Source organism: Prinia subflava, chromosome 3 (genome assembly GCF_021018805.1).
Source record: "Prinia subflava isolate CZ2003 ecotype Zambia chromosome 3, Cam_Psub_1.2, whole genome shotgun sequence".
In the NCBI taxonomy this organism is placed as follows: domain Eukaryota; kingdom Metazoa; phylum Chordata; class Aves; order Passeriformes; family Cisticolidae; genus Prinia; species Prinia subflava.
In genome coordinates this window covers 1,602,701-1,630,072 of record NC_086249.1, presented here as the reverse complement: position 1 = coordinate 1,630,072, position 27,372 = coordinate 1,602,701, and the positions used below count along the sequence as shown (strand labels likewise).

At 39.3% G+C, this 27,372-nt stretch overlaps 1 protein-coding gene across 12 annotated transcripts in view; it reads left to right on the top strand.

The window, feature by feature from the left end:
* The first annotated feature begins 6,532 nt into the window (after positions 1-6,532).
* ABI3BP (ABI family member 3 binding protein) overlaps positions 6,533-27,372 on the top strand; it is a 155,145-nt gene continuing 134,305 nt past the window's right edge. For all 12 annotated transcript variants that reach the window (XM_063393737.1, XM_063393739.1, XM_063393731.1 and 9 more), the window contains exon 1: positions 6,533-9,556. In XM_063393737.1, coding sequence (XP_063249807.1) covers positions 9,481-9,556 — 76 coding nt within the window. In that variant the 5' untranslated portion in view covers positions 6,533-9,480. The remainder of the gene's footprint in view (positions 9,557-27,372) is intronic.

Here is a 27,372-nt window from a genome sequence, read left to right as displayed (position 1 = left end):
TTGGAGTGAAACATAACCCCTTTCCTCTACAGATAATGTGCTTTCACTATAATGTTTCAGACTTGTTTTGATTTGATTTACAGTTGTTAAATACTTGCTCCGAGAGTGTAAGGCAAATAATTTTGTTTGAAAGACGGAATTAAGAGTTCATTTATTCCTGGGTTTTGTTTGCTTCAGATAAATTGTCCATGAACCATTACTTTAATCTTCATGTAATATAACTTCCTATTTTTTATCCCTGCATACAGAGGACAATTATGACAGGTAAACATATGAATTTCATATTAATACATACAATTCTTTATAATAAATGTGCTGTGTACTTTAGAATAACGTGTTTCTTTTGGTCATTATTATATGCTCATTAGCATATGCCTTTTTCAGCTTAAAATGAAGTGTATATTTCATAGTGGTTTTTGTATGTTTAAATTCTGTGCACAGTAGTGACAAGTAATGACATTTGAACGTTATTAACAATATTCTGACCTAGATAAGCCTGCTGATGTCGAATGCAAACTAACGCAGACAAATTCAGCCAAAAAGTTTCTGGAATATGTGTTTTAGGCCAAAATGACTCATAAGGAGAGAGGAAAAAACATGAATTATTTCCCTCTCGTCTTTGCATGCATTCATCAAATCTGTGTGTCCTAGCCAAAGAACTAATTTTTTTATGCCAAGAAAATAATATCTTTTAATAAAACTAAGAATCTGGTCGTCCTCCTCCATATAACATTTAGATGACTTCTCCGCTTTTCATAAAAGTTAACAGTGGTTTTTTATTATTATTTGCTCTAGTTTTTGCAGGGCTTCCCCTGGCTTTTTGTCAGAATATTTGAAAGCCTGGTGTAGAGAAAAGGAAGAGGGAAATAAGCACAGTTTAAAGCTGCACCTGCTGTCTCTGGACTGGGCCAGATTCAGTACTGAGTTGCATTTAATTCAGTGCCCCCACTGCACTGAGGCAGAACTTAAACTTTTTTTCCTTTTTTTTTTTTTTTTTCCTGTGATGAATTGAGCCGGCAGCCATGGGGAGAATAATTTTTTCTATTTTAAGTAAAAGAGCACAGGCAACAGCCTTGTACTTTTTTTTTTGTACAAAAAAGGCTGTACACAGCTTTTGTGCATTGCCTTGATACAAGAGCAGTTTGGTCTCTCTCCATTCTATCCTTATGCTGCGAGGCGTCCTGAAACAAAGAGGGAAAAGCCCACGAGCAGAAGCAGGCGGGTTTGTCAGCAGCCGCTGTCGGTGTGCGGGTACAGGAGGAGCAGCTGGAGCAGCCGCTTCAGTCCTTCCCAGTCCCTTCTGTCTCTGGGACACGGATTGTGCTGTGGAGGGGCACACCTCCTCCTCCTCCTGCTGCTGCTCCAGCGGCAGCGCCGAGCCCCGCCGAGCTCTGCGGTGCTCCGGGGGCACCCGCGGGCCGGAGCCGGGCTCTGGAGCGGTGCTGGCCCCGTCCTACTGTCCCCATCCCGCTGTCCCCGCTGTCCCCGTCCCGCTAGCCCAAGGGCGGTGCTGTCCTCGCTGGCTCTGTTCCTCTGGCCCAGGGCGGTGCTGTCCCCGCAGTCCCGCTGTCCCAGTGTCCCCATCCCCGCTGTCCCCGTCCCGCTGTCCTCATCCCACTGTCCCCATCCCACTGTCCCCATCCCTCTGTCCCGGTGTCCTGCTGTCCCCATCCCGCTGTCCCGGTGTCCCCATCCCCTCTGTCCCCGTCCCGCTGTCCTCATCCCACTGTCCCCATCCCACTGTCCCCATCCCTCTGTCCCGCTGTCCTGCTGTCCCCATCCCGCTGTCCCGGTGTCCCCATCCCCGCTGTCCCCATCCCTCTGTCCCGCTGTCCTGCTGTCCCCATCCCGCTGTCCCGCTGTCCCCATCCCCGCTGTCCCCATCCCTCTGTCCCGCTGTCCTGCTGTCCCCATCCCGCTGTCCCCATCCCACTGTCCCCATCCCTCTGTCCCGCTGTCCCGCTGTCCCCATCCCGCTGTCCCCATCCCACTGTCCCCATCCCTCTGTCCCGCTGTCCCGCTGTCCCCATCCCCGCTGTCCCCATCCCTCTGTCCCGCTGTCCTGCTGTCCCCATCCCGCTGTCCCCAATCCTCTGTCCCGCTGTCCTGCTGTCCCTCTGTCCCCGCTGTCCCCAGGCCGCGCCCTGGCGGCCGCGGGCGGCAGCTCCCGGAGCGCTCGGTACGGATCCCCGCAGCTGGAGCCCCGGGAAGGGCGGCCAAGGAGCGAGCCGAAGGAAAAGGCCCGGGGCACAGGGAAATAAATGGTGGCTGTCTTGAGAAGTCAGGAAGAGAATTCTATCTCTTTGCGATGAGAGCCAGAAGTACTCGATTCGAATGTGGCTGAGCAATGAGGAGGCGGTAGCATAAGGGCACAGTAGTTTGTCCTGTGGCAATAATCCAAAATAAACCGAATCTGTATCAGATATGTGATATGACATGTGGTATTTATTCCTTTACAAATCCACTACAGTATAACTTGGCAAACATCAGAGAAGTCAATCATTAGCACTTCATTGTTGTCTTCAGAGGTGAGTGCTTCTGCAGATCTGTGATGCAGACAGATGTCTCTTCAAAACAGAATTACCAATGGCATCAACATTCATGTTCTAAATGTATAAACAGATTTTGTATCCTATCCTAGTGTATGGTAATAGACTCCAGGCTTCACATCTGAGTTCACTAATCTGGACAGTGATCTTATATTATCTTCACAAATCAGAACATATTGTGGAACGAGACTGAGATAGACCAGGAGGTGCTGACTTCTGCAAAGGAAGATAGTAATGGAGTATTGAAAGACCAAGACTTGGTACAGCATGGGTTATGAAGCTCACCTTCCAAAGCAATCTGACTCAGGTGCTTAAAACCTTTGCTCATATTTTAAGTATGTAAAGAATAATTAAATTATAATTGAGAATAATTTAAGCTATCCAAATTTCATTCTAATCATAGGAAAATCAACATAAGCTAGAATATTTTTGATTCATGCAATTACTCTGTTAAAGATTCATTACTGTCACATGCCTTTTAGTGTTTTGCTCTGGACAGTGATAAGTATTTAGAGATATCACGGCAGGAAAGGCAGAGACAGAAGATGTTTGGAAGGAATGTTCCGGGGTAATCCAATAATAAAGAGGCTGTAATTGTGTTAATTACAGTGGCACAAATGTGTTGATAAAAGAGGAGGATAAGGTAGTTTTCTTCACAGACAGAAGCAGTGTCTTCAGTACTAAGTAATTACATGGTGCTTCAAAGGCCAGGCTAGGATTTTGTTCTAGAAGCTTGACGAGGTTGGGCAGATTTATTTCTGTTAAGATGTAACAATGAAGGGGAAGCCTTCAGGTGAGGAACCCATTTGATGTGTTGAGTGTTTGCTTTAAAAAGCTGGTTTAAAAGCTGGTTTCTTGACCATGTTTTAAAATATAAATTGTTGAACACATCATGTGTTTGATGGAGTGCATGTCTACCCAAGTGGTTCACAGAGACTGTGATCAGCCAAGTAAGTGGTTTGATGCTTGGGCTCAGAGGGCAGTAGGTAGTGGATCATACACTACCCAGATGAGGGTAACTAGTGGAGCACCATAGATATCTTGGGATCTGTTCCTTTAACATCTTTGCCAGTAACCTGGAGTGACAGAACGGACTCCTGTCAGGTTTTCAGGTGGCACAAATTTGGATGATCACTTGATACACATGAGGGCAGGGCTGCCTTTCAGAGGCACCTCACCACACTGGAGGAATGGGCTGAGAGAGGTGTCATGAAACTCAACAAGTACAGCTGCCAAGGGCTGTATCTGTATGGAGCAGCCCCTGCAGTGGTACAGGCTGGCTGGCTGGGAGCAGCCCTGCTGAAAAGCAGTGGAGGACCATGGAGGATGGATGGATGGAAGGCTGCACAGGAGCCAGCAGTGGGTCCTGGCAGCAGGGCAGGTCAGCAGTGTCCTGGGCTGTATGAACAGGAGCCAGGAGATTGAGGGAAGGCATTTCCCCCTGTTGCCCGGAACGCAATAATCAACCACACAGAGGCAGAGGTCTTCAGTGAAAGCTGCTCCCCACCGAGAAAAAGAGGGCCAGCCTGTTTATTTCTTTCTTTTTATAATTTTGTGGGTCTGAAAGCACATTGGCTCTTGGGGTTACTACCCCTTCACCCCACTGGCTATGCCAGCTGTCAACCAACATTGTTTTCAGGCTGGAAATATGTAAGCAAAGGACAGTGAACAAAAACAAGAAAGGTTGTTTATGTTCCAAAGCGTGAGAAAGTGAAAGACTGACCCTTAATATTGCAACAGTAGCTAAAGAACTGACTCCATCTTACAAGCAAGTAGAAGGCTTTAAAAAATCTCAGAAAAACCAGGGCAACATCCCTCCACTACTCACCACTTGGTGAATTGTCCTGACTGACAGCATCCAGTGTTGGTCTCTCACCCCACCCCCAAATTCAGGACAGACAACTATAAACTGGAGCAAGTCTAGAGAGGGGCAACCAAGATGGTCAGGCTCTGGAGCACTTGTCTTCTGAAGGCAGGCTGGGGGTGGGGTGAGAGAGCAACACTGGATGCTGTCAGTCAGGACAAGGGAACCTAACAACAGCCCTTGCAGTGTTTTCCAAAAGGTGGCCAACAACATGGAGCTAGGCTCCTCACATTGCTGTGGGAGATGAGAGAAAACAGGCATGAGCTGAAACAAGGAAGGTTTAGACTGGTTGTGAGGGAAAAATCTTCCCCCATGTGGATGGTCAGGTATTGTACCAACAGCCTTGTGACACTTTGCAGTCAGGAAAAAAGGCAAAATAAGCCCCAAATAAAATAATATAAAATCTTGATAATGGGGAGGAGTGGCACGGTTGGAATTGTGTTGGTTCTTCATGTGGCAGGTCATGATAATGTTATCAAAACTGCAGAACTGAGTGTACCAGGTTATTTGCATTACAAAGGGAACAGTAAGGTAAGAAAATACTTAATAGAGAAATTAAATAAATAGGATTCTTTATTTTACTCCATGTTGTACAGAATTTTGGTGAAATACGCTGCCTGTTAGAAAAGATGAGTCACTCCCTGAAATTACAAGTGTCAAATGAGTGCTGAAAGAGTTTGAACTGTGTAAAACATGTCACAAGAATCAGCCATTCTGTCCACTCCTTTTCAATGATTTCTTCCTTTCACTTTGTCTCAGATCCCATTAATTTGCAAATCTGGAAATCAGTTTGGGATAAGGACACTAGAATGCCCTGTCTTTGTCACTTTTATGCTATGAAATGAATGTGTCTTACCTTTGACTAATACACTAATGTGTGAGCCCCATATTTTAGATGGCCGAGAGCTCAGATATTTGCTTATCAAAATGAGACTAAAGTATTGGAAAAGAAGTAATTACAGACTTCTAGAAAGAAGAGTTAAGATTTTCTTTCTTCTTCTTTTTTCTTCTTTTTTCTTCTTTTTTCTTCTTTTTTCTTCTTTTTTCTTCTTTTTTCTTCTTTTTTCTTCTTTTTTCTTCTTTTTTCTTCTTTTTTCTTCTTTTTTCTTCTTTTTTCTTCTTTTTTCTTCTTTTTCCTTCTTTTTCCTTCTTTTTTCTTCTTTTTTCTTCTTTTTCTTTCTTTTTCCATCTTTTTCCTTCTTCTCTAAACAGCACATCTGAAAGAATATTCTTTGGCAGGTCTTTTTTCCTGAAGGCATTTAGAAGCAATCCCATGATATTTGCAAGAAAAAGAATCCAATAATTGAGTCACCCATAACAGAATGAAAATTACAATTAACGTTTATATAGCATTTTTTTATGAAAAAGAGACTTCACAAATAATTGACAAGCACTGCTGAAATGTACAGCATCAACCAGAAACATTCTGAGAAAAGACAGACCAAGTGTACTGTAAGTCCTTACTCTTGGAGAGCTCCACATGGCATTTTTGTGCTTTTCAAAGTGAAGACAGGACTTTGTTTTTTCAGGTTGTTCTTTGTACACCCTTTCTGCTTTAAATTAGAACAGCAAAGAGTTGGCTTTTGCTTGTCAAAATAATCAGGAATGATAAGTGAATTGGCACTGAACCCAAATCTCAACAAAAGAATATTTGTATTTGGAAACAAAATGTAAAATCTTGTCTCCTGCCCTTCTTCTTCCTACCCCCCCAGCTTTTGCTTTTTCTTCCCATACTTTTGTTTTCGTTGTACTTGCCAGTCTGGGAACTATTAAAATAGGACTAGAAGAGCTCTGCTTTGCCCCCAGATGTGCTGTGATACAATCTTGTTGGAATATCCATTTTAGAGATCTAACCCTCAGAGAACCAGTTAAGTTGAGGTAGACAAGGGAACTTTGGAGTACTTGACTTTGTTACTTCAACATTAATTTGGTGCTGAAAAGGAGGAATCACTAGAGAATCAGAGGTTTTGTCTTTTCCTGTTTGGTCTGTTTGAGACTTTTCATTACAGCACTTAGCTCAATATTCTTGCCTTTTATGTTAAAGGTGTAACACAAAACTGTCATTAACTGAATCTTCTTTGTTTAATATTTTCCTTCTGAGGAGTCAAAGGGTGGGTAATGTAGTTTCAGGTTTGTGTGAATGAGAGAAACCTGAGGAATACGCTGGGTTTGATAACTTTGTGAGTGGAAGTCAGATTCTCTCTCTGTTTCGATGGAGAGTGTGAAGCAGCTCTCCAACAGGAGGAGAAATTGGATACCTGATATGGAAGCATCCAGCAGAGCAGGATAGTGTTTGAAGTCCCACGAACTCCCTCATGTTCCCATGTTCAGTTTTGCACAGCAGTAGTCAACATCCATTGAAATGGCAGGAGGATTTAGGAAAACGGAAAGCAAAAGCTGATTTTTTAATTTTTTTTTTTCCCCCATTTTTCACGTGGCAGAGGTTTCCTAGGAAAGATTAGTCCTGCAGGAAAAGAAGTGGACCAAACCAGTGATTATCTATTTATCATCTATGGATGGTGCAGATGAGGGGAGCATATTGGAAAATTATACCAGAATATTATACAGCTGATTTTTGTACTCTTGAAATATTTTTAATGGAAAGTTACGCTTGCATCTGCTCATACGAAAATTGTCCCTGACGAAGCATATCCTCGATAAGACAGAAGAAAATACATCTTGACATGGGTTTTTGAGCTCTGGGCTGGGAAGAGCTGTGTTGTACAGGGATCAGAGGGAAAGGGGTCTGCACAGTCTCAAAGGGTCACGAAGGAGAAGGTTAAATATCTGTATGGAGCACCTAAGCAGAGAAGACATGGTTGGGTAGTGCATCAAGGAGGAAGAAATAAGATGCAAGTGGCAGAAGGCAAACAAGTAGTTGTGAAAGCAGGGATGGGACTATATTTATCTATGAGAGAGGTTGTGAGGTAGGCAAATAATTATTATGTTTGTTTCACTGAGATTTTTCTGAGTAGAAGTCGGCCTTTGTGCCTTTTTTTGGGAGGTGTTGTGTAATCTTTTGAAGGAAAGTGAATTTGCCATAAGACAAATAGGAGAGTCCAGTTTACACTGATACAAAGACAGCTCTGTGTGACCATGGAGCAATTTTTCCCATTACTCCTCCCCAGAGACAGTTACATCAAGCGATTGATTTCTTATTTTTCAATTTTGAAGGGAAAAAATAGAATATGGTTTCTGGAGAATTTTTGAAAATAGTACTTCAGAAACAGTAAGAGTGGCATGTTTACTGTCTGTATCCATCTTTGTGTCATTTGACACTCCTTTGGTGTGGTGTTTTATGAGACCCCTGTCTAACTGTATGGCCTTTCAAACAACTTTGCATCTCAGTCAAATTGTACCTGTTTCATTTACCTGTTCAGAGTGTTCATATTCAAGATCTGAATCCTCCCAAAGATCCTTCAGGTAATAATAGTGTTTGGGGATTTTTTTCGGTCTGTCTCAAATATTGACTTTCAAGTTGTTCTTCCCAGATTTGAGTTAGTGAATAATAAAAACGTTTCTTTATGTCCAAATTCAGATGTTGAGTCTGGAGCACATTCCCATAGTCCAGCTGTTTTTGTTATACCCGTGTGCTGCCCATACTGATTAGAAAATCTTGAAATTCCACAGGTTTGTCTCTAAGACAATGATTGCTGGTTTCTGTTGTGAAGTTCTCCCTGAATTATGGCAAACACAGGGTCTTTTTAAATACACGATTCATCTGGTCTTTAAAGAATGCTCCTCTATGCTTCGAGATACAAGCTTTTTATTTTAAACTATTTTTTTCTAACCCAGGTGGGAGTGCTGTGATTTTACCCATTTATAAACACTGTGGAAGCAGAACAATGTCAGGTTCAGTCAAGGAGGGAGCAGGACCAGACTAAGTGTACTGAAGAATTTCACATATTGTAAGCAACAAATACATTTAGGTTTGGTTGTTTATGGTTCTTTTGGCTTTGGTTTTGGTTAGATTCTTTTTTTTTTTTTTTTTTTTTTTTTTTTTTTTTTTTTTTACCCTTGGGGACTGTTTTGGGTTTTCTTTGTTTGCTGGGTTTTTCCTTGTTAGGTTTTGGGGTTTTTATTTGTAGGGAGAGAGAGAGATATCACTACTTAGTTGAATAGATTTAATCTCTTTGGAAACTTTTGCAGAGACTGAGACTAAATTCTTCCTTACTGTTGCTTTTTCTTCTGCTTTACCCTTTCCTTCCCACCTTCCCACTTGTGAGTGGGGTCAAATGCTGTGCTTACCTGGCTCATTGTAAATATGGATTGCAACAGCTTTTAATGGAAAAACAGAACTTCTTTTCTACCTAAACTTATGTAACTAGTGAGAACACCACCCTGGAATGAGAAGTGTTGCTTTACTATTTTTAGTGTGCATTGTACCCATTAACTCACCAGACACTTATGAAAGGGAAAATTATAAAGTATTTTTAAATTGCCAACACTAGAGACAAGTGAAAAAATGACATTTAGATTTTTCATGTCCAGTTCTTTTGCTGAATAAATATTTACAATGCCTGTTTATAATGTCATGTCAAATTAAACTAGTATTTATTTTGCCTGGATGAAAGCCACAAGTAGCCTGAATTAACCTTAAGAAAAATGTTGAGATTGCAAAAATACTGAGGTCAATACAGCAAACAGTTCTCTGAGTACTGCAAATGCTGTTTTTGCAGTTTAACTCCAGCTCTCTTGAACAAAAACAGTGAAAATATCTCTCAGGTCAGTTTTCCATTAATAGAAAATTTGATGGCCATAATTTTATTTTCATGAAATGTAAGTAATAAAAAGGTAATGTCTTACCCTCAGTGGTGGAAAAGATCTTGTAACAAACCCCAGGAGATTATTGCAGGGGAGCCTGATAATATTTTTCTATGCTAATTCTCATTTTGCAGTGGGAGTGGATGATGTCATCCTGTCTCCTCCCACAGTGCAAACGAAGCTTGTGTCCAAGTGCTGCTGCCTCTTGTTACAGAGAGAACGGTTCACTTAAATGCAGCTGCTGCACCTCTGTGTGATACCTGGCAGAGCCATTCCCAGTGCGAGGTTGGGCTTGTCACCACCATGTCAAGATTTGTCTGTCTTCTTTTCTGTGGATATATTGCACTAAACCTGGGAAATACTCAGAAATTGCCAAGAGGCAAGTAGCTATGAACAACTTTCTGGGTTGTTTTGTTTTGTTTTGTTTTTCTGTTTGTGGGGCTTTGGGGTTTTTAATGCCTGTGTTTTGTTATGGAAATTTGCTTTCAACATGTTAGGAATGATTAAAGGTGATAGACAAGAAAGAAGGTCAGGGAAAAGGGCAAAGTCCAGGTATAGCAGCAGACTTAAAGCTATTGAATAAAAAAAGCTCAAAAGTTTTCCTGGTATCCTGTGACTCTAGTGAGAAGTATCATGACAAAGTTACTGTATGATTTTATAGTGATTTAGACAGAAGTGTGCAAGTCTGTGGTTTAATATCTTAAAAGACAATGTGCCTTGGAAGCACTCTGTGTTGCTGGTGGAAGATTTCAGTTCCATCTTTGAAAGAACTTGTATGCTTTTCCTTGATATCTATACTTAACAATTCAGTAGGAGGTGACTAGTCTAGGTCAGGTTGCATGCATTTTGAGGCAGAGAAATATGATTGACTAAAATTTATACAAGGAAAAAGAACCCCTCCAAATCTATGTGAATATTTGTTTAACTATTCCCTTCTACCAGAGTCTGGAAGTACAGTAGATTTGCAAAGCTGGCAGTGATCTCTTCTCCTCCTTGGTAATATGACACACGTAACACTGGCATATTAATACTATTTTATTGCTTACTGCAGGAAGAACAGTCATAGCATAAAATTAAAAGACTATTTCTCTATCTGGATGGTAAAACACTTCGTAGTGCCTTGGCATGAAAGCAGCAATTTCACAACTGTTTCTGTACTGCACATATTTCTCTCACTCTGTGGAAGTGCTTGCCTGAGTCCACTGTGCTTTGTAATGCATTTTACATCTGCATTCTCCTGCAGCCACTGACATTTAGAGGAACATGTGATTTAGTTATAAGAATGTTTGTTAAGAAATAAGCACTTTGAGGGCTTCCTAGGAGATTCTCTTTCATACAAGGAAAACTTAAAGGTATTTTTGGGAGTTGATGTGATTTTTCACCCCCACCTCTTCTTAACAGACTTTTTTTTTTTTCCCCTCAGAATTTCATTACTTTTCTTTCTTCCCTATGATGATGTTCTTTTGAAAGTATCTTTCTTTTAATCTCATCTTCTGGAGGCAGTGTGGAGTGTTCTACATACTGGTAATAGTGGAACAGTGTGTAGTCTGCGAGTAACAGACATGCAGTTCAAGTCAAGCTAACTCCAAGACTTTAGTTTTGTGATAAAAGGACTTAAAATTATGTTGACCAGAGAAGAATCTTGTATGTATTGCCTACACTGAGGGAACTTTTCCAGTGCTTTTTAAAATTGTTTCACTGGACCTCTTCTCGCTGCTGCAGAATAGTGACTCTAAGTTTATGCAAACTGTGAAATTCAGACAATGCTTCTAATCCACTGCAAGATTAACTCTGGCATGCATTTTTTTTTCTGTCCTAAAATAACATTGAAGAAGTGAAGTTCTGTTTGCCAAATGTATAAAGCTGCAGGTGGAAACTTCATTTCTTTTCAGTGAAATAGCTTTTTAAAGTGTCTCCCATTGCAGTGTAGAAACATCAATCTTATTCTTTTGTTTGTAGCTGCTTCTCCAGTTACTATTTACAAAGAATTGCATTGAAAAAGCAAGTGTATTAGTACTTAGCTGCTATCTGAAAATGTTCAAAGGATTGTCTTCTACTGCATTGTCTTGTTTGATAGGGACTATACACTTTTTTCATAAGCAAAGTATATGTGGATCTTAAAGTGTTTTAAAAATGAAAATATGTACTGTAAAATATTCTTTTAAGAGGACTTCTCTGTATTACCATGCAAGCTTAAATTTCAGTGCATTCCTGTGCTCTTTAAGTCCCAAAGTATGTAACTGAGGCTTCAGAGTCACTCTTGCTCTCTGGGGCAAGAGTGGAATCAAGTTCATAACTTGAAGGAGAGCAATCGAGCCAAACTCGCTTTGTGGCGGTGCAGGTACTTGTGGGAACAGGTTATCAGAGTAGATCTTGCCCTTCTTACCAGCACTTTGTGGTAATTCTAGTGCTCAAATCTTCTCTTCCAGAGGTGAAACACACTGACCCCATGTCTCATGGGCTGGGATTTCCTTTCACTGGTACAAGGTGGAAGGAACATCTTGCCTCCCGCAGCTGCAAAGGATCTGAGCCAGCCAGCACAGTGACTTCCAGAGCTGTTTGAGAAACTGTGTGCAAATGTAGTGGTCAGAAGGCTGGAACACAGATTGGTTCCTTTTCCCATATATTTTTTTACTTTCACCTCCACACCTGTGTGTTTTACTAGGATGAAAAAGAAAATATTATTGATGTTCTCAAAAGAGTGTTCTTTATTAACGAATTCTTTGTTTCATTATTTTGACTTCAAAGATAAAGGTATTTTGGAGGAATAATAATAATAAGTAAAGACAAAATAATTGGGAAAGGAAGACTGGTGGGTATTGTGTTTTAGTATGAAGGCAGTGGGTTTTTTACAATTATGTTTGTGTTTCATCTGGAGGATCAATTGCTGAGAAAATTCTGCGGTCAATGCCTTTGGACACGGTGTGAGGGATCAGAGAACAGCAGAGTGAGAGATGATAGCACCATTACAGAAGATATTTCATTCAGCATTTCAGAAGCTGCCTATTCAACTTTGTCTAGCCTCAAAAGTTTTCTTCTAATTAGAAATTTTCCACTTATTTTTGTCTCTCTCATTAAGCCGTTATGCCAGTGCCATCTAACATACAGGATTCTAAAGTTCAACACTGTTGAGCTTTATTGATGGGAGGAAACATGCTCTAATTTTTATGGTTTTCCATAACAGAAAAGTTCCATCCTTAAAGAACTCAGTGTTGTCTCTCTAGACAGGAGTTAAGCACAGACAAAAAGTCTTGTCTTTAGAGAATGAGTTGGTAAGCAGAGCATCCCGGATCTGAGACAGGGATGAGAAAGCAAAGCCACCGAATCCAGAATAAACAAGTTACAGGACATAATCCACAAGATTGTACTGCCTTATAAACCTTGTTTTACTGTCATCATTCCAGTTGGAGCTGATACAATTGTTGAAGGAACAGATGAAGAATAAGTTCTTAGTGTTTGGTAAAACAGCATTTCATGTTTTTGATTTTGTCACTTATTTTCCAGTTACAGCACAGATGTGCATGGAAATGAGGTTTTCACTACATTCTCTGTTTCTGATAGCTTTTGTCTATCTTTATGTTCTGTTTTGCTTTGTTAGACTTGTAAAGAATTTGAGGTTGATCTCTCCTTATAAAATTTCAGTTTTAGGAAGTTATAAAAAAAAAGTCTGAATGTTTTTCTGGTTTGTTTTCAGGGGATTTTTTGACATGTTTCTGACCGCTGTGGTTTTCCTACTATTTGAATTAGTCATCAGGTACAGGGGAATTCAGGTCCATCCTTATTTTACTTTCCAGGACTCAGGCATATCCTACTCTGCTGTCCAGGAAGGGCTCAGAAAATGCTAATTCAGCTTTCTCCTGGTTGCTGTCTTCTTAGGGAAAAAGAATATGGACTTGACATTTTTTAGGGGACCATGTAAAAGAGTCTGGCTTACAGACTCCTGTAGGGAAAGCCAGATCCAAAACTTCCTTATATCTACAGTTGTCAGCAGCAGGGATAACTGGGAAAAATAATTGTTTGGCAGTGAGGATTTGTTTCTTTGTTTGGAAGTACTCAATATGTTTGGTCTGATATTGTAGATAGCTACTAGACAATATTTGTACTTAAAGCAATTCTAACTGACATCCCTTTGAGAGTGAATGCTGTATTTACAGTAGACTCCCAAACTTTGACATTTGAGAAAAGGAATAGACTAATTTTACTCCTAGCTAAGTTTGCTGGCTGTGCGATGTTACGTAATGCATTTTACTAAGCAGAGCATGTGTTTTCATTTACTAGTGTCAAACAGTTAAACAATGCAAAGTTATTTCAATGCATCACAGTTAGTATATTACATACCTTAAACTTTTGTGCTGCCTTCTCCCTGCCAGAACCACTCTTTTGATTGCTGTAGGGTGGCAGGGCAAAAAATGTAAGACAGGGAAAAGTCTCCTGGAAGCTGTGGGGTTTTGAACAGCAATGAAGCTGGCATCTCAAAATATCACAAAAGGACTGAGATGACATGTGGTTTATATGTTACTGTCCCCATTGCTTACCAAACATCTTTCTGGGAACGATTTTTCAAAATGCACAGTGCATTAACCTTTAAAAAACATTCTTATGAGGAAGGGTCAGTTTGAACTAAATTATTTAACTTCATTTTTTGTTGTGTCTGGAAAAAGAAGTGCAAAATTAATTTAGGCTTTTGTGAAAAAATTTTCTTATTTTTAAAGTCACGTAAGTGACAAGTGCAACAGGAAATTTGAAAGGGATCCTTTATCTGGTGTAATAGAGTGACAAGGGGTTTCAGTCACTAGATATGTCATGACAAATTTGGCTCATTCTTGCTGAAAGTGAAAAGAGCCCATAAGAATGTAACAATCATAGTAGTTCATTTAATCAAAGTTGTCTTATCATGCAGACAGTTGTGTCCTAGGCTTGCACATAAACATATCAAAACCCAGTACTGAGTGTCAGGCTTCTGAGTTCAAAGATAATCTGTAATACCAGAATTCCATTTTTATATTGGCACATGCAGTGGTGCAACATTGTTGATGATACATATGGGTGGATTCTGCCAGAATTAAATTCCACTGCATATGAATGCCTCCAAAATGATCTCACTGCTGGATATTCTATATAACCTTCCACCTCTTCATTTTAATTTTTGTCTTCCCAAGTATCTCTTTTTGAACCTTATTTTTCAGCCCTCCCTCATATATTCTTTGGCTCTAGCTTTTCCAGAAGGACAAGCTACATAATTCACTTGAGGGGAGAGAGCTGTGGGCTAAATCCTGCTGCTGCTCTGGGGGCAGACCTACTGTATATGGATAGTTTAATCTGTGTATGTTGGCTGGTGATGCAGAGAATGGACAATGGGTCTGAGGCTTCTTTGGACCATTTGGACTCACTGGGTGTGCACGACACCCTGCGTGTGGAAACAAAAACCTCTGTCTGCTCCAGGGGAAGAAAATGGCTAGCAGTGACCTGCCACAGTCAGGTCTATGTTCATGCAGCTCCACAACTGCTCATGCAGCTCCTAGTGGATTTATTTTCCTTGGGGAAATTCAAGTGCAGACTTGAAATTGTTTGTGAGCAAGACAAATTTGATGCTGTGAAGCGTTCCTGACTGCTGTCTTTTACAGAAGATGGTTGGAGTCCTACTCACAGGCATGGTGAATCTTGGTGAGAACAGAAGCAGGTATTCGTGTTCTGGACAGCCTGCAGCCTAAAATAGGTGCCATTAGCAAAACAGCCCAGTCTGCAGTGTCTTCCCAAGTGGAAAAGGGCAACTGGAAACAGGCCAGATCCTACTCAGACTTGCTTGATGGGCTTTAGTTCAAATGGTCTTAGGTAAAAATTGTTTTTTCTACAATACAGGACAACACGTATGTAATGCTAGTTTGCTTTGTGAAATACATATTTGCCTTATTGTGCTGTGAGAATGGTGGTTATGAGGATAACTATCTACTGGCAGCATCAGGAATTAAACCTTTGTGTGGGCAAGGCCTGGGCCAACTTTTCCAGTACTACCATCCCTCAAAACATAACAATCATGTGCCATTTTATTCTGACTATATCAACTCTAAACCTCCCCACATAAGCAAACCAATGTGTATAAAGACAAAGAAAAAGCAAGTCAAGTTTTGAACCATCAAGTGAATTTCTACTGTTCATGAAGTCGTGATTGTAGTTATGTCCACCAGAATTGAATGTTTTTGCACTGACTGCTTCACCTAAGTGATGCCATCAAAGTGTGCAGGTAACCAGGCACAGTTGCGGAAGGATGGTTGTATTAAGAATATCAAAGTTGCAGAAGGATGGTTGTATTAAGAATATCAACAGAGAGTCCTCACTTAATCAGAGCTGCTGAATAAAATGCTAGTAAGGAATTGAGGCTGCAGCTATGAAGATTCTAGACCTAAAGGCAGGGAAGTAGGGAGTGCTTTTTTATGAGTGGAAAACTACTTTTCTCCCAGTCTGGAGGGGAGGGCTTACTCCACTTGTTCAGAGTTTGGTAGACAAAATATAACCTGTGTTCTGTAAAATGCTTTAGAGTTGTTGCTGAAGTTCATCACTTTGCAATAATTTAGTATTATTTAGAGCATCTTCTGGAAGAAAAATAAATCAGGCAAGTGAATCCATAATTTTCCTTAGGCTAAGTGTAGTCATGGCTCCTATACAAGACCTGTTTACCTTGAACAAACTTGTCATCAGGGCTTCATGTGAATAAATCCACTTTGATAAAACCCAGCTTAATGAAGTGCCTAAGCCTCTGCATGTGATTTTATTTTTATTTATTTTGTGTGTGTATGGTATGTGTTAACACTAGGGTATCACTGTATGGTCTTAAAAAGACATTGTAATTCTATACTCTTTCTCAAGCTGAAGAGTTGGTGGCAAAATGGATTCTCAAAGTAAGAGGGAATTATTTTTTAGGGCTATTTCAGCATTTTTACATCGTTCTAGTGTTATTCTTAAAGTCCACTCAGGAATAGCACAATTCAATAGAGTAGGAAAAGATTCTTTCTAATCACCTGCAGCTGTGGCATTAGCTTATGAATCTATAAACGGCCACAGATGCTTGATATGAGTTTACATAATTAATACTTTGGGAACCTGGCCAGCTTTAAAGGACTGAGAGTGTATGTGGGACAACATTATTTTTAAACTCACATTTGGAAAAGACTTTTCTTCTTTTGTTAGCTGCTTGCAATATCTGCTTTATATTAATTATTCATTTTAATTTTTCTTTCTGTGATGTAAAAGTCTGGAGTAATTTTAGAACACATAAAATTGTGGTTGGTTCAAAAATACAAATTATTTACGCTTCAAATGTCCCAGAAGATAATTTTCTGACTTCGAAGCTGAAGCATTTTCTGGCAATTTAGATTACCTCATTGCCACAGTTCAAGCCTATACATGAACAAGAAAAATGCACACTGAGAAAATTACAAGGCTTTCAAACCTTATCGCTTATCACTTTTCTTTTTAAATCTCTGTCTCTGTACAACATGCACAAACATACACTGAAAACAAAGGCATGGGTGCAAAAGCCTGAAAGTTGATAAGAAACTGAGCTTTGGGATACAAATAATAGCAAGAAAACTCTACTGTCTGACCTGAACATTTTGGCAGAGTTCCATTCTGTGGCTCACACAAGCACTGAAGTAGTTGGATTAAATGGCAGGGCAGAGTTTTTATTTATAGCGCAGCGTGCAGCTTGTTTCACAGTTGGGGAAATGGCTGCAGTCAGGCTTAAGAACCACGAATTCCCTCAGTTTGATGAAGAGCTGACTCAGGTAAAAGTGGTGAGGTTTCATACTCAGCTTGAATCAATAGGTCTCCTTCTTTTGTCATAAAGCTAATTAAGAGATTTTTACTGTGTGAACAAGACTATGGAATTGCTCCACAGTAACAGCTTGTCACTTGCCACCTTACAGATGAGCATCAGCTTTTAGCTGTGATCTGACAAGCACCAATGCTGCATCTCTTCAGCATTCCTTCCTGCTCCTTGCCTTAGTTATGAGGAACACAAAAACTGACAATTCTAATCAAAATCTTCTTGATTGTGTTGGTTGTTCAGTTCTCCTTAGCGGCTGATACATCTGATGTGACTCAGCTGGTATGATGGAGTAGGAGTTAATGTCCTTTGTTAATCAAGTCTGTATAAACATAAATAAGATTCTTTCTTTCAAAATATTAAAATACTAATTATGCAATCAATTTTAGCTGGAGAACTTCTTTTGAATTGTTGCCAGATTTAGGCATTTTTGCTCCAATGAAAAGTGTGTACTCAACTTGCACACAAGTAAGCAAGTAATGAGTGTGATTTCACATAAACTCTCTAGTACCCTGAGGCATGCACATGCATACACAAAGGCAGTGTGGGATCTTGCTCAGTTTTTGTAAATGCATTACATCAAAAATTATCTGTTTTAATCTTTCACACTTTCATCAGTCTCCTGTACTCTCATGATTTTGGTGACATGGTCAAATACCAGTTGATAAAAGCATTAGTATGTTAATGTACAGCCATGAATTCTTAGAAAGCAATTTCTCAGTAATGTAACAGATGTTTTTGGTGTTCTCTTTCCACTCAGAAATACTTATGGCAATTAGTAAGGGAGGTTATATGCTATTATTATATTTATTTGAAGGCAATGTGAGGTTGCTCATCATATTAAGGCTATAGAAAAGTTACGTGTAAGGCATCTATCTAAAAGTTACGTGTAGGGAATCTTTAGGCATTGTGAATAATTTTTTCCATGACCTGGCCCTTCGGGATTTTTTTCCAATCATTTGTTTTTGTAGTATTAAAACACTTGTCAGTTGTCAAAAATAACTGGCACACTGAAGACCATCTAATTTAAAACCTCTGAAGTCGTGAAGCATTATTTATGTGCTTAATACACTCTTAAGTCAGAGAGCATTCCTTGGGAATTAATGTAATCTACTGCACTCCGGGTTACAAGATCAGTAATGAGAGAGACATAGCTTCCTACATACCAAAAATTCTCCATGAGCATTTGGATAAATGCCTGAGAGAAGTACAAGTAAAAATGCTAAGTCAGGCCTATAAAGATTGCTTAGCTGATGGTTTTGTGCATAGATGTACCCTATCCCACCCCAAAAGTTTCATAAGCCTTCCTTTTGTGTAGCTGATAGAATTCTTTATTGGCATTTTTCTGTTAATGAAACACTGGCTGGAAAATTTATTTTAAAAAAAGTAAGTATAGACATAGAAAGATAGGTTGGAAAGAGAGATTACTTCCTGTAGCTTTCTTTCATCTATGTAGATAAAAGGCAACATGGTCAAAAGAGAGCAAGTGATGTAACAGATAAATAATTTGGAAATATAGTCAGAGAACATGAACTCTATGCCATGTCCTGGCTAGGAAGGGAAATATGTAGTAGAAAATATGAAACACCTTCAGTATCAAAAATAAGTATTTGTCTTATCTTAATACTCATTTAGTTATAGACATAGCATTTATTTTACACATTGAATACTTACAAGGCTTGGTGTCCATTATTTTCTGTAATCCACTGATTTAAAACTATTTACTTCATATTTTAGTTTTCTTAAGATAAGTTAACAATGCCTCTGCTTCACAATGTGTTCATAGAGCTGCAAGAGAATTCCTGTCAAATTTAGGAATTCAATAATACATTCTAAACTTATGAAGTATTTATCAGTACTTTTTAAAATTAAAGATGTACCGGCAATTTGTTGCTTCTTTTCTCCAGATATATTTGAACTGTAGAATCTTTCCTTTGATCTCTGCAAACTCAGAATGTGGAACAATATAGAAGAAGATTAAAAGGATCTCCTCTGATTTTCCTTAATCTGTTGGGGGTTTTGTTGGGTTTATTTTAGAGTAGTAGTAAGGAGCCAGGTCATCAGTCTTGAGATCTGTCTCATCTAATGGTGCAAGATGAGATACGTTTTCCAGCTGGAAAAACTATGTGCAGTTGGAATCAATCCTTATAGGACTGGGCTGTATCCAGCAAGTGTCACAGACATGTGTGAGAACGTTCAGTTTGGAGACCAGGAACATAAGTGAAACCACTTTATTTTGACTGGACTTTTGGAAACATAGGGGAATTCTTTAAAATTTACATTTTGTTTGTTTGTTGGTGTCTACAGCTTTCTAAACCAATGGGAAGTAATTGGCTAAAAGCTTTGTTGATCGACTTGACTCCATTGACAAGTCCAAATCATAGCTGTCAAAGCACAACAGAATTTCATATTTCAGTACTGTTTTTGTCAATAACAAAGTTTTCTTGCTCTTTCTGAGTTTAGAATTTGATATACAACACAGCCTAAGAATTCATATGTGTACTTCAGATATTTAATTGCTTTTTCATCTGTCTGCTTCTAAAAGGTGGGGAATTTATTCCAAAGTTAACACAGAACATTGCAAGCATCTTTGCCAAGTGCCATTCAGAGCTATTAATCCTTGCACTATTTAAAGTCCTGTATGTCTTGGGTGTTACTTTGATCAGAGAACACAGGTATTTTGTGTGATCATATGTGGGTTGCAGTGCTAGAAGTGGAAAACGATTGTGATTTCAGAAAAAGGATAATCCCCTTCCATTTCCATCTTTTTGCATATTATTTTGAAGATTCATGCTTCAACTATACTCAGCATAGTGGGGGGACTTACAAACAAAATGTCATCTATTTCTGAATGGGCATTTCCATCTAGTTTGTTTTCCTTCAATTTCAAAGGGGGTCATTATAAACAACTCATCTGCTTCTATTTCCCCAACCCAAGTTCTTTCCCAAGGGCACACAAAGCACAAAACATTCTCCCTCAGTGAAATGAATATAGGAATTGCACTGGATGTTGTTCAAAAACCAGAAAGAGGTTCTTGAGCAATATCAAAGGGGTATCAAAAGGAGCTTTGGACTTTTAACCACTGACTGCTATTCTTTGAGCCCAGTTTTCCATCTCCCCTGAAATGTAGGCACCCAATCTGCATTTCCCCAGTATGACAGGAAGGATACCTGTTGAAATTGTGCCAGAGTTGAAGTAAATGATGTTCACCCCTTTCCTGTTGTATACAAAGCCAGAATGCTACAGAAGGCAGCAAGCTTTGGTGCTTTGGTGCCAGCCTGGCCTTGGTGAATTTGCTCTGGCTGTTCCAAATCACCTTCTTGTTCATCATGTGCATAGGTGTGACTGTTCGTGGTGGCTGGGGCTAGGGACAGCAGTTTGCAGGACCCTGGATGCTCTTTCTTGCCTTTACTCAATCAATTGCATTGAGATAATTTTCTCTTCTCACGTAACAAATTAATCTCGTTTCTCCCCGGCAATTCTCTTATGCTTATCTATATACTGAAGAGACCATGCCTTATTGGATTTTAATCTTCTCTGTGTTAGAGATAGGAAGTAGGATACTAGAATTCACGCAGAGCACTGAGGAGGGCAGCCCTCATTGAAGCTTTATGGTGAATACTTAGATGTGCAGAAAAAAATTAATAGCCTTCAATTGGAAAAATAGTCATTTTTATAAGGTAACATAGGGATGAAATGGGCTTCCTGAACTCATTTTGACCACCTTGTTCTTATTCTGGAGACAGTTTGTTCCAGAGTGTAACTTTCTGTATCAGTTTTCCAGATATCTTCCTTGCTACAGTTTGTCACTTCACAAATATGAAGTTGAACTAATTTATACTGCTTTTCCTCAGGGTTTGTTTGATTGCCCTATATATTTGGATACTGTCTTCATATCTATCTATGTACTTTTCCTCTAAGCTCAATGACTCCTGTTTTCTCAGGCTTTCTTCCTGGGTGATATACTCTGTATCTCTAGTCATTGAACTTATTTTTTTCCTGTATTTATCAACATAGTCTGTTTTTTGGTGCTCTATGTACTTATCCATTAGTGATAAGAGACCTTTTTAGAAATAAAAATTAGTGCATAACATGACTGGGATCCATCTCTTCAGATTTAAAATTGAGAAGAAACAATTTTAAAACATACCTGAATACGTTGGGGAATCTGAGAGTTATAGATTGATTTACAACTAAAGGGTTGGAAGTACATGCTGGTTTCAAATTTATTCTGTTACTACAGCTTGTAATTCCTCTTAACTCTATAAATACTACTATCTTTAAGCAGTTTTGTCCCTAAAAAAAATAACTGAATCAGAGAAGGAGATAAAATGTATGCTCAGTCAGAGGAGGTAAGACAAAGTTAGCTTTAAAATTATCTAAGCCAATGTTACAGGATACTGAGCTAAAGACTTGCTCTTTCAATTGCTTGGATTATGGCAAGTAAGATAATACTTATCACAGGAGAGGATTTCAGTATGTGGCTACCTATTTTGTTCTATTAATACATATAAACATGCAAATTTCAATTTATTACTGCTAGAGGTTTTTTCAACTGTTGATTTGGAGCAACACAGAAGACTTTATACTTTCTTGCTCTTGATTGTTTTGATATTCTTCTTTTGAATGATTCTTCCCAAAGTGTTTCAAAAGATGAGTAGTCACAGAGTGAAAAAAGTTATGGTTTATGGTCCAATAAAAGGTGATCACTTGTAAGGAGCACACTGCAAAGTGGCTGTAGGAAATGAGTCCCTCATTACAATCTGGGTACACAGTAAGCCATGTAGCAGATTATCTGTGCACTCAGTAATAAACACTAACATCCTGGATTGTAAAGTGTAGTGTCCTCACTCTTCTCAGGGAAGCAAAGGTGACTGCTGTTCCAGATAGTATTTTTTATTATGTAAAAAACAATTAACGTAATTTATTATTATTTTTTTTAATATGTTCGATTTTCGATTCTTCAAAAATGCACTGATATTTGTAAATGAAAGGTGGCTTAAGGAAGTGGTGCTACCAAACACTGCCTGCCACTGAATGGGTAATGGCAGTGATAATGCACTGCCTGCTCATGAACACAGTTATAAGAAACTTCCTGCATTGAGGTCTATGGTCTTTAATACCAATTGCTTCAATACATTTGGAGTTTATAGGCAGAGCCAGTCCTACAGAATTTGAATTCTTCACCTGCTCAAGTTCTTAGTATTTTGTTGAGCTTTTCCTGCTGAGGAGAGGTTGATTTTATTATTATTATTTATCAGCTGACCACCTGATCTTATTCAGTTGGTCAGCTCAAAAATACCATTCTAAGAGGCCATGTACAAAGACCACATTTCTCTTTTGGTGTTTGCATTGGCTGATGCTCTTTAAAGGCTTAAATTAAGAGAGTTAGACCTAAAAATTTGTGAGACTCTGCTTGCTCCCCACAGTCTTCTGCTTCCTTTATTGAATATATTTATGCATAATCTGTCAGGTTCTTTGGCCAGGACACAGTTTTCTTCTTAGAGCAGCCTGGGTGGAGTTGCCTTGGACTTGTTTCCTTGGACAGGAGAAGGAGCCAGGATTGGAAAGACAGCTCTTCTGGGCAAGATGCAGTCACTGTCTCATCAGCTCTGTCCAGGTGAAATTACATCCAGAAAAATACATACCAGGGCAGTCTGGAAAAAACAACAGCAAATAAGGAGCTTTGAGAGTAAAGCCAAGGGAACAAGGCCCTGGAGAACCTAAAGACATCAGATCAAAATTAAGGTTTATACTACTACAAAGTGATCCTTAATCTAAATTAAAATAAAGGTTTCAAGTTGTTTTAACAGTAAGTAGTTTTTGTCTTGTCCTCTTAAATGTGTGCACTATTTTAAAAGTGTTATGTATCAAAACTTATTCAACTTGAAGGTGTTTCAAAAGGCATTATACATTGAAAATAATGGATAGGCTTGGTTTTGTCCCTATCCTTCAAAAATGTTGAACTGTTCAGTGTTGAATTTTACAAATTTTTACCATCAAACTCCAAACTAAGTTTATTAACTGGACACATAAAGGAGCTGAATTTTCTGAGGTTTAAAATAAAAATTAAACAGAATCCCACAAGAGGAGCCAGGGTTAGGTTGTTTTAAATCATACCAAAGAAGTTTTCAGAAGCCTAGCTTCTGTTCCCTTTTCTATCAGAGCTGCAGGCTTGGTTATTTTCAAACAACAGTTTCTTTCTGGATTTCAGTTTTGATTCCTATTTTAATAAATATTGAAAAATGACCTGCAGAATGAAATCTGCAATTGGGGGTTGGACCACTGAAATGGGATCCTAGGTTTAAATACAGACCAATTTCAGATTTGCACCCTAAAAATAACTACAGTTACCTTACTAAATTCAATAAAAAATAATTTTAAACCAACATGTTTAAGGAGCTTTGTGAGGGAGATAGTGATAAAGACAGAGCAGTGGAACTTCAGTGAAGTTCTCAAATAACCTGAAAACAGGCGGAACAGATGGCAACATATGAGCAATAAATTTCCTTTGTACAATGATTTCTGTAGCTACATAGAAGCTGGAATTGCTAATAACTGCATCTTTAAGTCTGCATTGGCCTAACTGGTCCTAAAGTACTAATGAGTACAGCTTATTAACTCAGTTCTGAACTGTAGTAATCACTAGAGAGGCATTGGCAAAATAAGTTTTAAAACCTTGGGGTTTTGTCATATAAATGCTCTAACAATTCTCTTTCAGAAGTATATATTTATAACATTAAAGAGCAGCAGATTTCTGATTAGTATTCATTAAACTAAATGTGCATAGCAACTGGGCCCTCACAAGGAATCTCTTCCCTTCGGGTCACTACCTCTAGCTGAACACCAGTACTGAGGAGCTTCCCTACTGCATATTTCAGCTACTCATACTCCTTTAGCAGTGAATTTTTCTCCATCATTTTAATCACTAAAATGTCCCCAGACACAAAAGAAATATGGAGGGAATTACAGTTCATGCTATTTTATTTGCTGTGTGTATTCTGTTAAGAGTGTTGATACACACCTAAGAAAAGTTGTCCTCTTTGAAATGAAAGTAGTTTGAAGGTATAAGCTGACAGCTTAAGAGCTAGGTTTTTGTAGATAGACATGCTTGTTTGTGTTTTGCACAGTTAACTGCTGCATGTTAATAACCTATTCTTCAGAAGCAATATTAGACTTGGATAGACATAATAATATTAAAAAAAAATGTAATTGGGGAACTTCATTTGCGAATGATGAAACTACACACAAAGCTGTTAGCCCACCCTTCCCTAAAAAGGTATTCTTGGTTGCCCTCTTCATATGGTACCTACTTCCTTGGCTAGGAACCTTCGTGTTTGATGTAATCTGTCATGAGAAAGGATCAGACACTGTCCTCAGCTATCTGACTGGAGGATACAGACAGATTTCCTGCAGAAGTGCAGAGTAATTTGGCAAAAGGCACTGGGCAAAAACTGGAATACGGGAAATTCCAGTTAGATATTAGGGCTTTTTTTTAAAGGGAAGTATGCTAAGCACTGAAACAGATTACCCCAGGGATGTTATGGAATCTGTGTGCTTGGAGGTGTTCAAGACTCAGCTGCATGTGGCCCTGAGCAGCTTGAGGTCTGCTTTGAGCAGGGAGTTGAACTAGATGACTTAGAGGAGTTCCTTCTGCCCTAAAATTATTCCTTGATTCTGTGGTTGTGGCTGCCTTAGAAGTGTGTCTTGTTTATTGTAGTACATAGAAACAGAACTATTTTTAAATGTTTCTCATTTAAAGATATATTTGGGTTGCAGCCAAACAACCATATTTCTCCATGTTTGGCAGCCAAAATAAATACAAAAATATAAAAGAGCAGAAAAGAAAAGTTTCATAGTTTTAGATTATCATTGAAAACTTGCCTGGTGGTACTATGACACCAGATCTGGAAAAATCAAAGCACTGCTGTGATTGATTTCAATAAGTGAGGTAGTGCTTATAAATAGATGGTGCAAATATATTTTCATAAGACACTCTTCATTTGTCTAGCACTTTGGGAGGCAGTGCTGGGTTTTGCCTTCATGCCCTTTAAAATCTTTGAAATGGTGGAAAATAAACAATTTCAATGTAAGGCAAAAGGAATTCTGGCAACAAGGCCAAATTTGCTGTAATACACTACAGCTGTATTCACCCTCTAGTTTTGTCGGGCAGAGTTCAAGGATCCGCACTCTACAGATAAAAACAAAAAATAAGACTGTATTTGATCACAAGAGACCATGCACTCTTAAAGCGTGCAGTAGACTCGTGGTATGAGTGAAAGTAACATCTAAACTTTTAAAAATTTCAATTTTTTTGCTTCTGTCTCCTGTTGCTTATATATTCCAATTAGCCAAACTATGGTGCTTCCAGCTGAATTCTTCTGGCCATTGGTAGATGTTTTCTTTTTTCTGAAGAGTTGGTGGTGGCTGGTTCTCTTATGTTGCAGCTGATTAATCAAGCTGTTTTTCATTCTCTCCCAGTATAGGCAGATTCCTTTCCTTAGAGTAATTCCAACACTCCAAGCGCTCTGATGCACTTAACATCGTGCTTTCACTTCAGATGTGCTTTTCACAGTTTCTCCTGCTGATCTTAGCCATCAGCTGACTTCTGTTGAAGAGAATACTTGCAGATCAGTGTGGAATTTCTGTTGGCAAGCGTGGAGGGAAAGATTGTGTTTCAAAGGTAGCTGTAGATCTCAGAATCTGCCATTTGGAAATGGCCTCGATGTAAAAGAATTATGTTGCAAATGCAAATACTTAAGATCAGGGTTTTGCTATCAAATGCCAAAAACTGACACAAATGAATGGAATTAGAGGGCAACTAGTTTATCATTCGTCTTTCATCAAGAAGATGCAGGGAAAAAAGGTCACCTGAAATCCTAATATGACAAAATTATTTTCTCAGAATCAAACAGATTCTTGTCACAGTATCATAACAGCTAACTTCCTATGACTTCCCTTGTCTATTCAATCGTATTTAATGAATGTTTATCTGAGTGGTGACTAAAAGAGCCATATTACTCAGAATAAGAATGTTTTCTGGTTAGTTCAAAACACTGTGAGATCAACACAAGTTAAGTCTATGTTGCTAATATGTTCCTGGGGGCAGTCTCCATTTACCAAGATAATTTATATATCATTTATATCCACATTGTTCCAGGCTGGCCCTCTCTTTGACTGGATTAGCAGTGTCTATGCAGTATGTAGGACTGAGCTCTCTTTGTCCTTGGTTGCTTCACTTCTGTTCATATAATTCCAAAAACTGGTCTTTCTTGTTTTACCAGTTAATATTCATCCCTCATTTTCACTGATTCTGGAATGCACACAGCCCATGACTAGGAATGTGGTTTAGTCATATGAAGGGTGGCATCTGTGTTGCTGCTTTAGTGGTTATTTTCCCTGAAAAACACGCAGCTAAGTTAAAGTGAAGAAGGAGCTTTGTCTGCCTTGCTCTTTGCTGCTCTTTGGGTCAGGCTTTAGGAAAGACAGGTCCTGCTTGCCTAACCTGATCTCCTCTTATGGCAAGGTCACTCACCTACCGGATGAGGGAAAGGCTGTGGATATTGTGTGCCTTCAACAAGGCCAAATGCTGGATCCTGCACCTGGCTCATGACAACCCCAAGCTGCCTGGTGAGAAAGCACTTGGGTGTGCTGGTCACCAGCAGCTGAACATGAGCCAGGGCGTGCCCAGGTGGCCAAGAGCCCAATGGAAGCCCAGTCTTTATCAGCAGTAGTGTGCCAAGCAGAACCAGGGGAGTGGCCACCCCCCTGCACTTGGCGCTTGTAAGGCTGCGCTCTAAATCCTATATTAAGTTTTGGGTCCTTCTCTATAAGAAAGGTGTTGGGGAGGTAAAGCACGTCCACAGAAGTGCCATAAAGCTGGTGAAAGGACTGGAGCAAAAGTCTTATGAGGAAGAGCTGAGGGAGATGGAGAAAAGGAGGTGCTGGGGTGACCTTATCTCTCTCTACAACTGCCTGAAAGGAGGGTGTAGGGGCTAGGTGGGGGTCAGCCTCTTCCCCAAAGTAACAAGTGACAGGACAGGGGCAAATGGCCTCAAGTTGTGCCAGGGGAGACTTAGATTGGATACTAGGAAAAATATCTTCACCAAAAGGGTCATGAAACACTGGAACAGACTGACCATATTTGAGGCACCACCCCTGGAGATATTTGAAAGTTGTGTAGAAGTGGCACTTGGGGACATTGGCTTCATGGTGGACTTGACAGTGCTGGGTTTATGGTTGAACTTGATCATCTTGATGGTCTTTTCCAACCTAAATAATTTTTTCCTAATGGTTTTTTCCCAATCTCCACAGAAACTCTGCAATACTTTTTGCCATCCAGGCCATCACTATACTTGAAAGTAAATGAGAG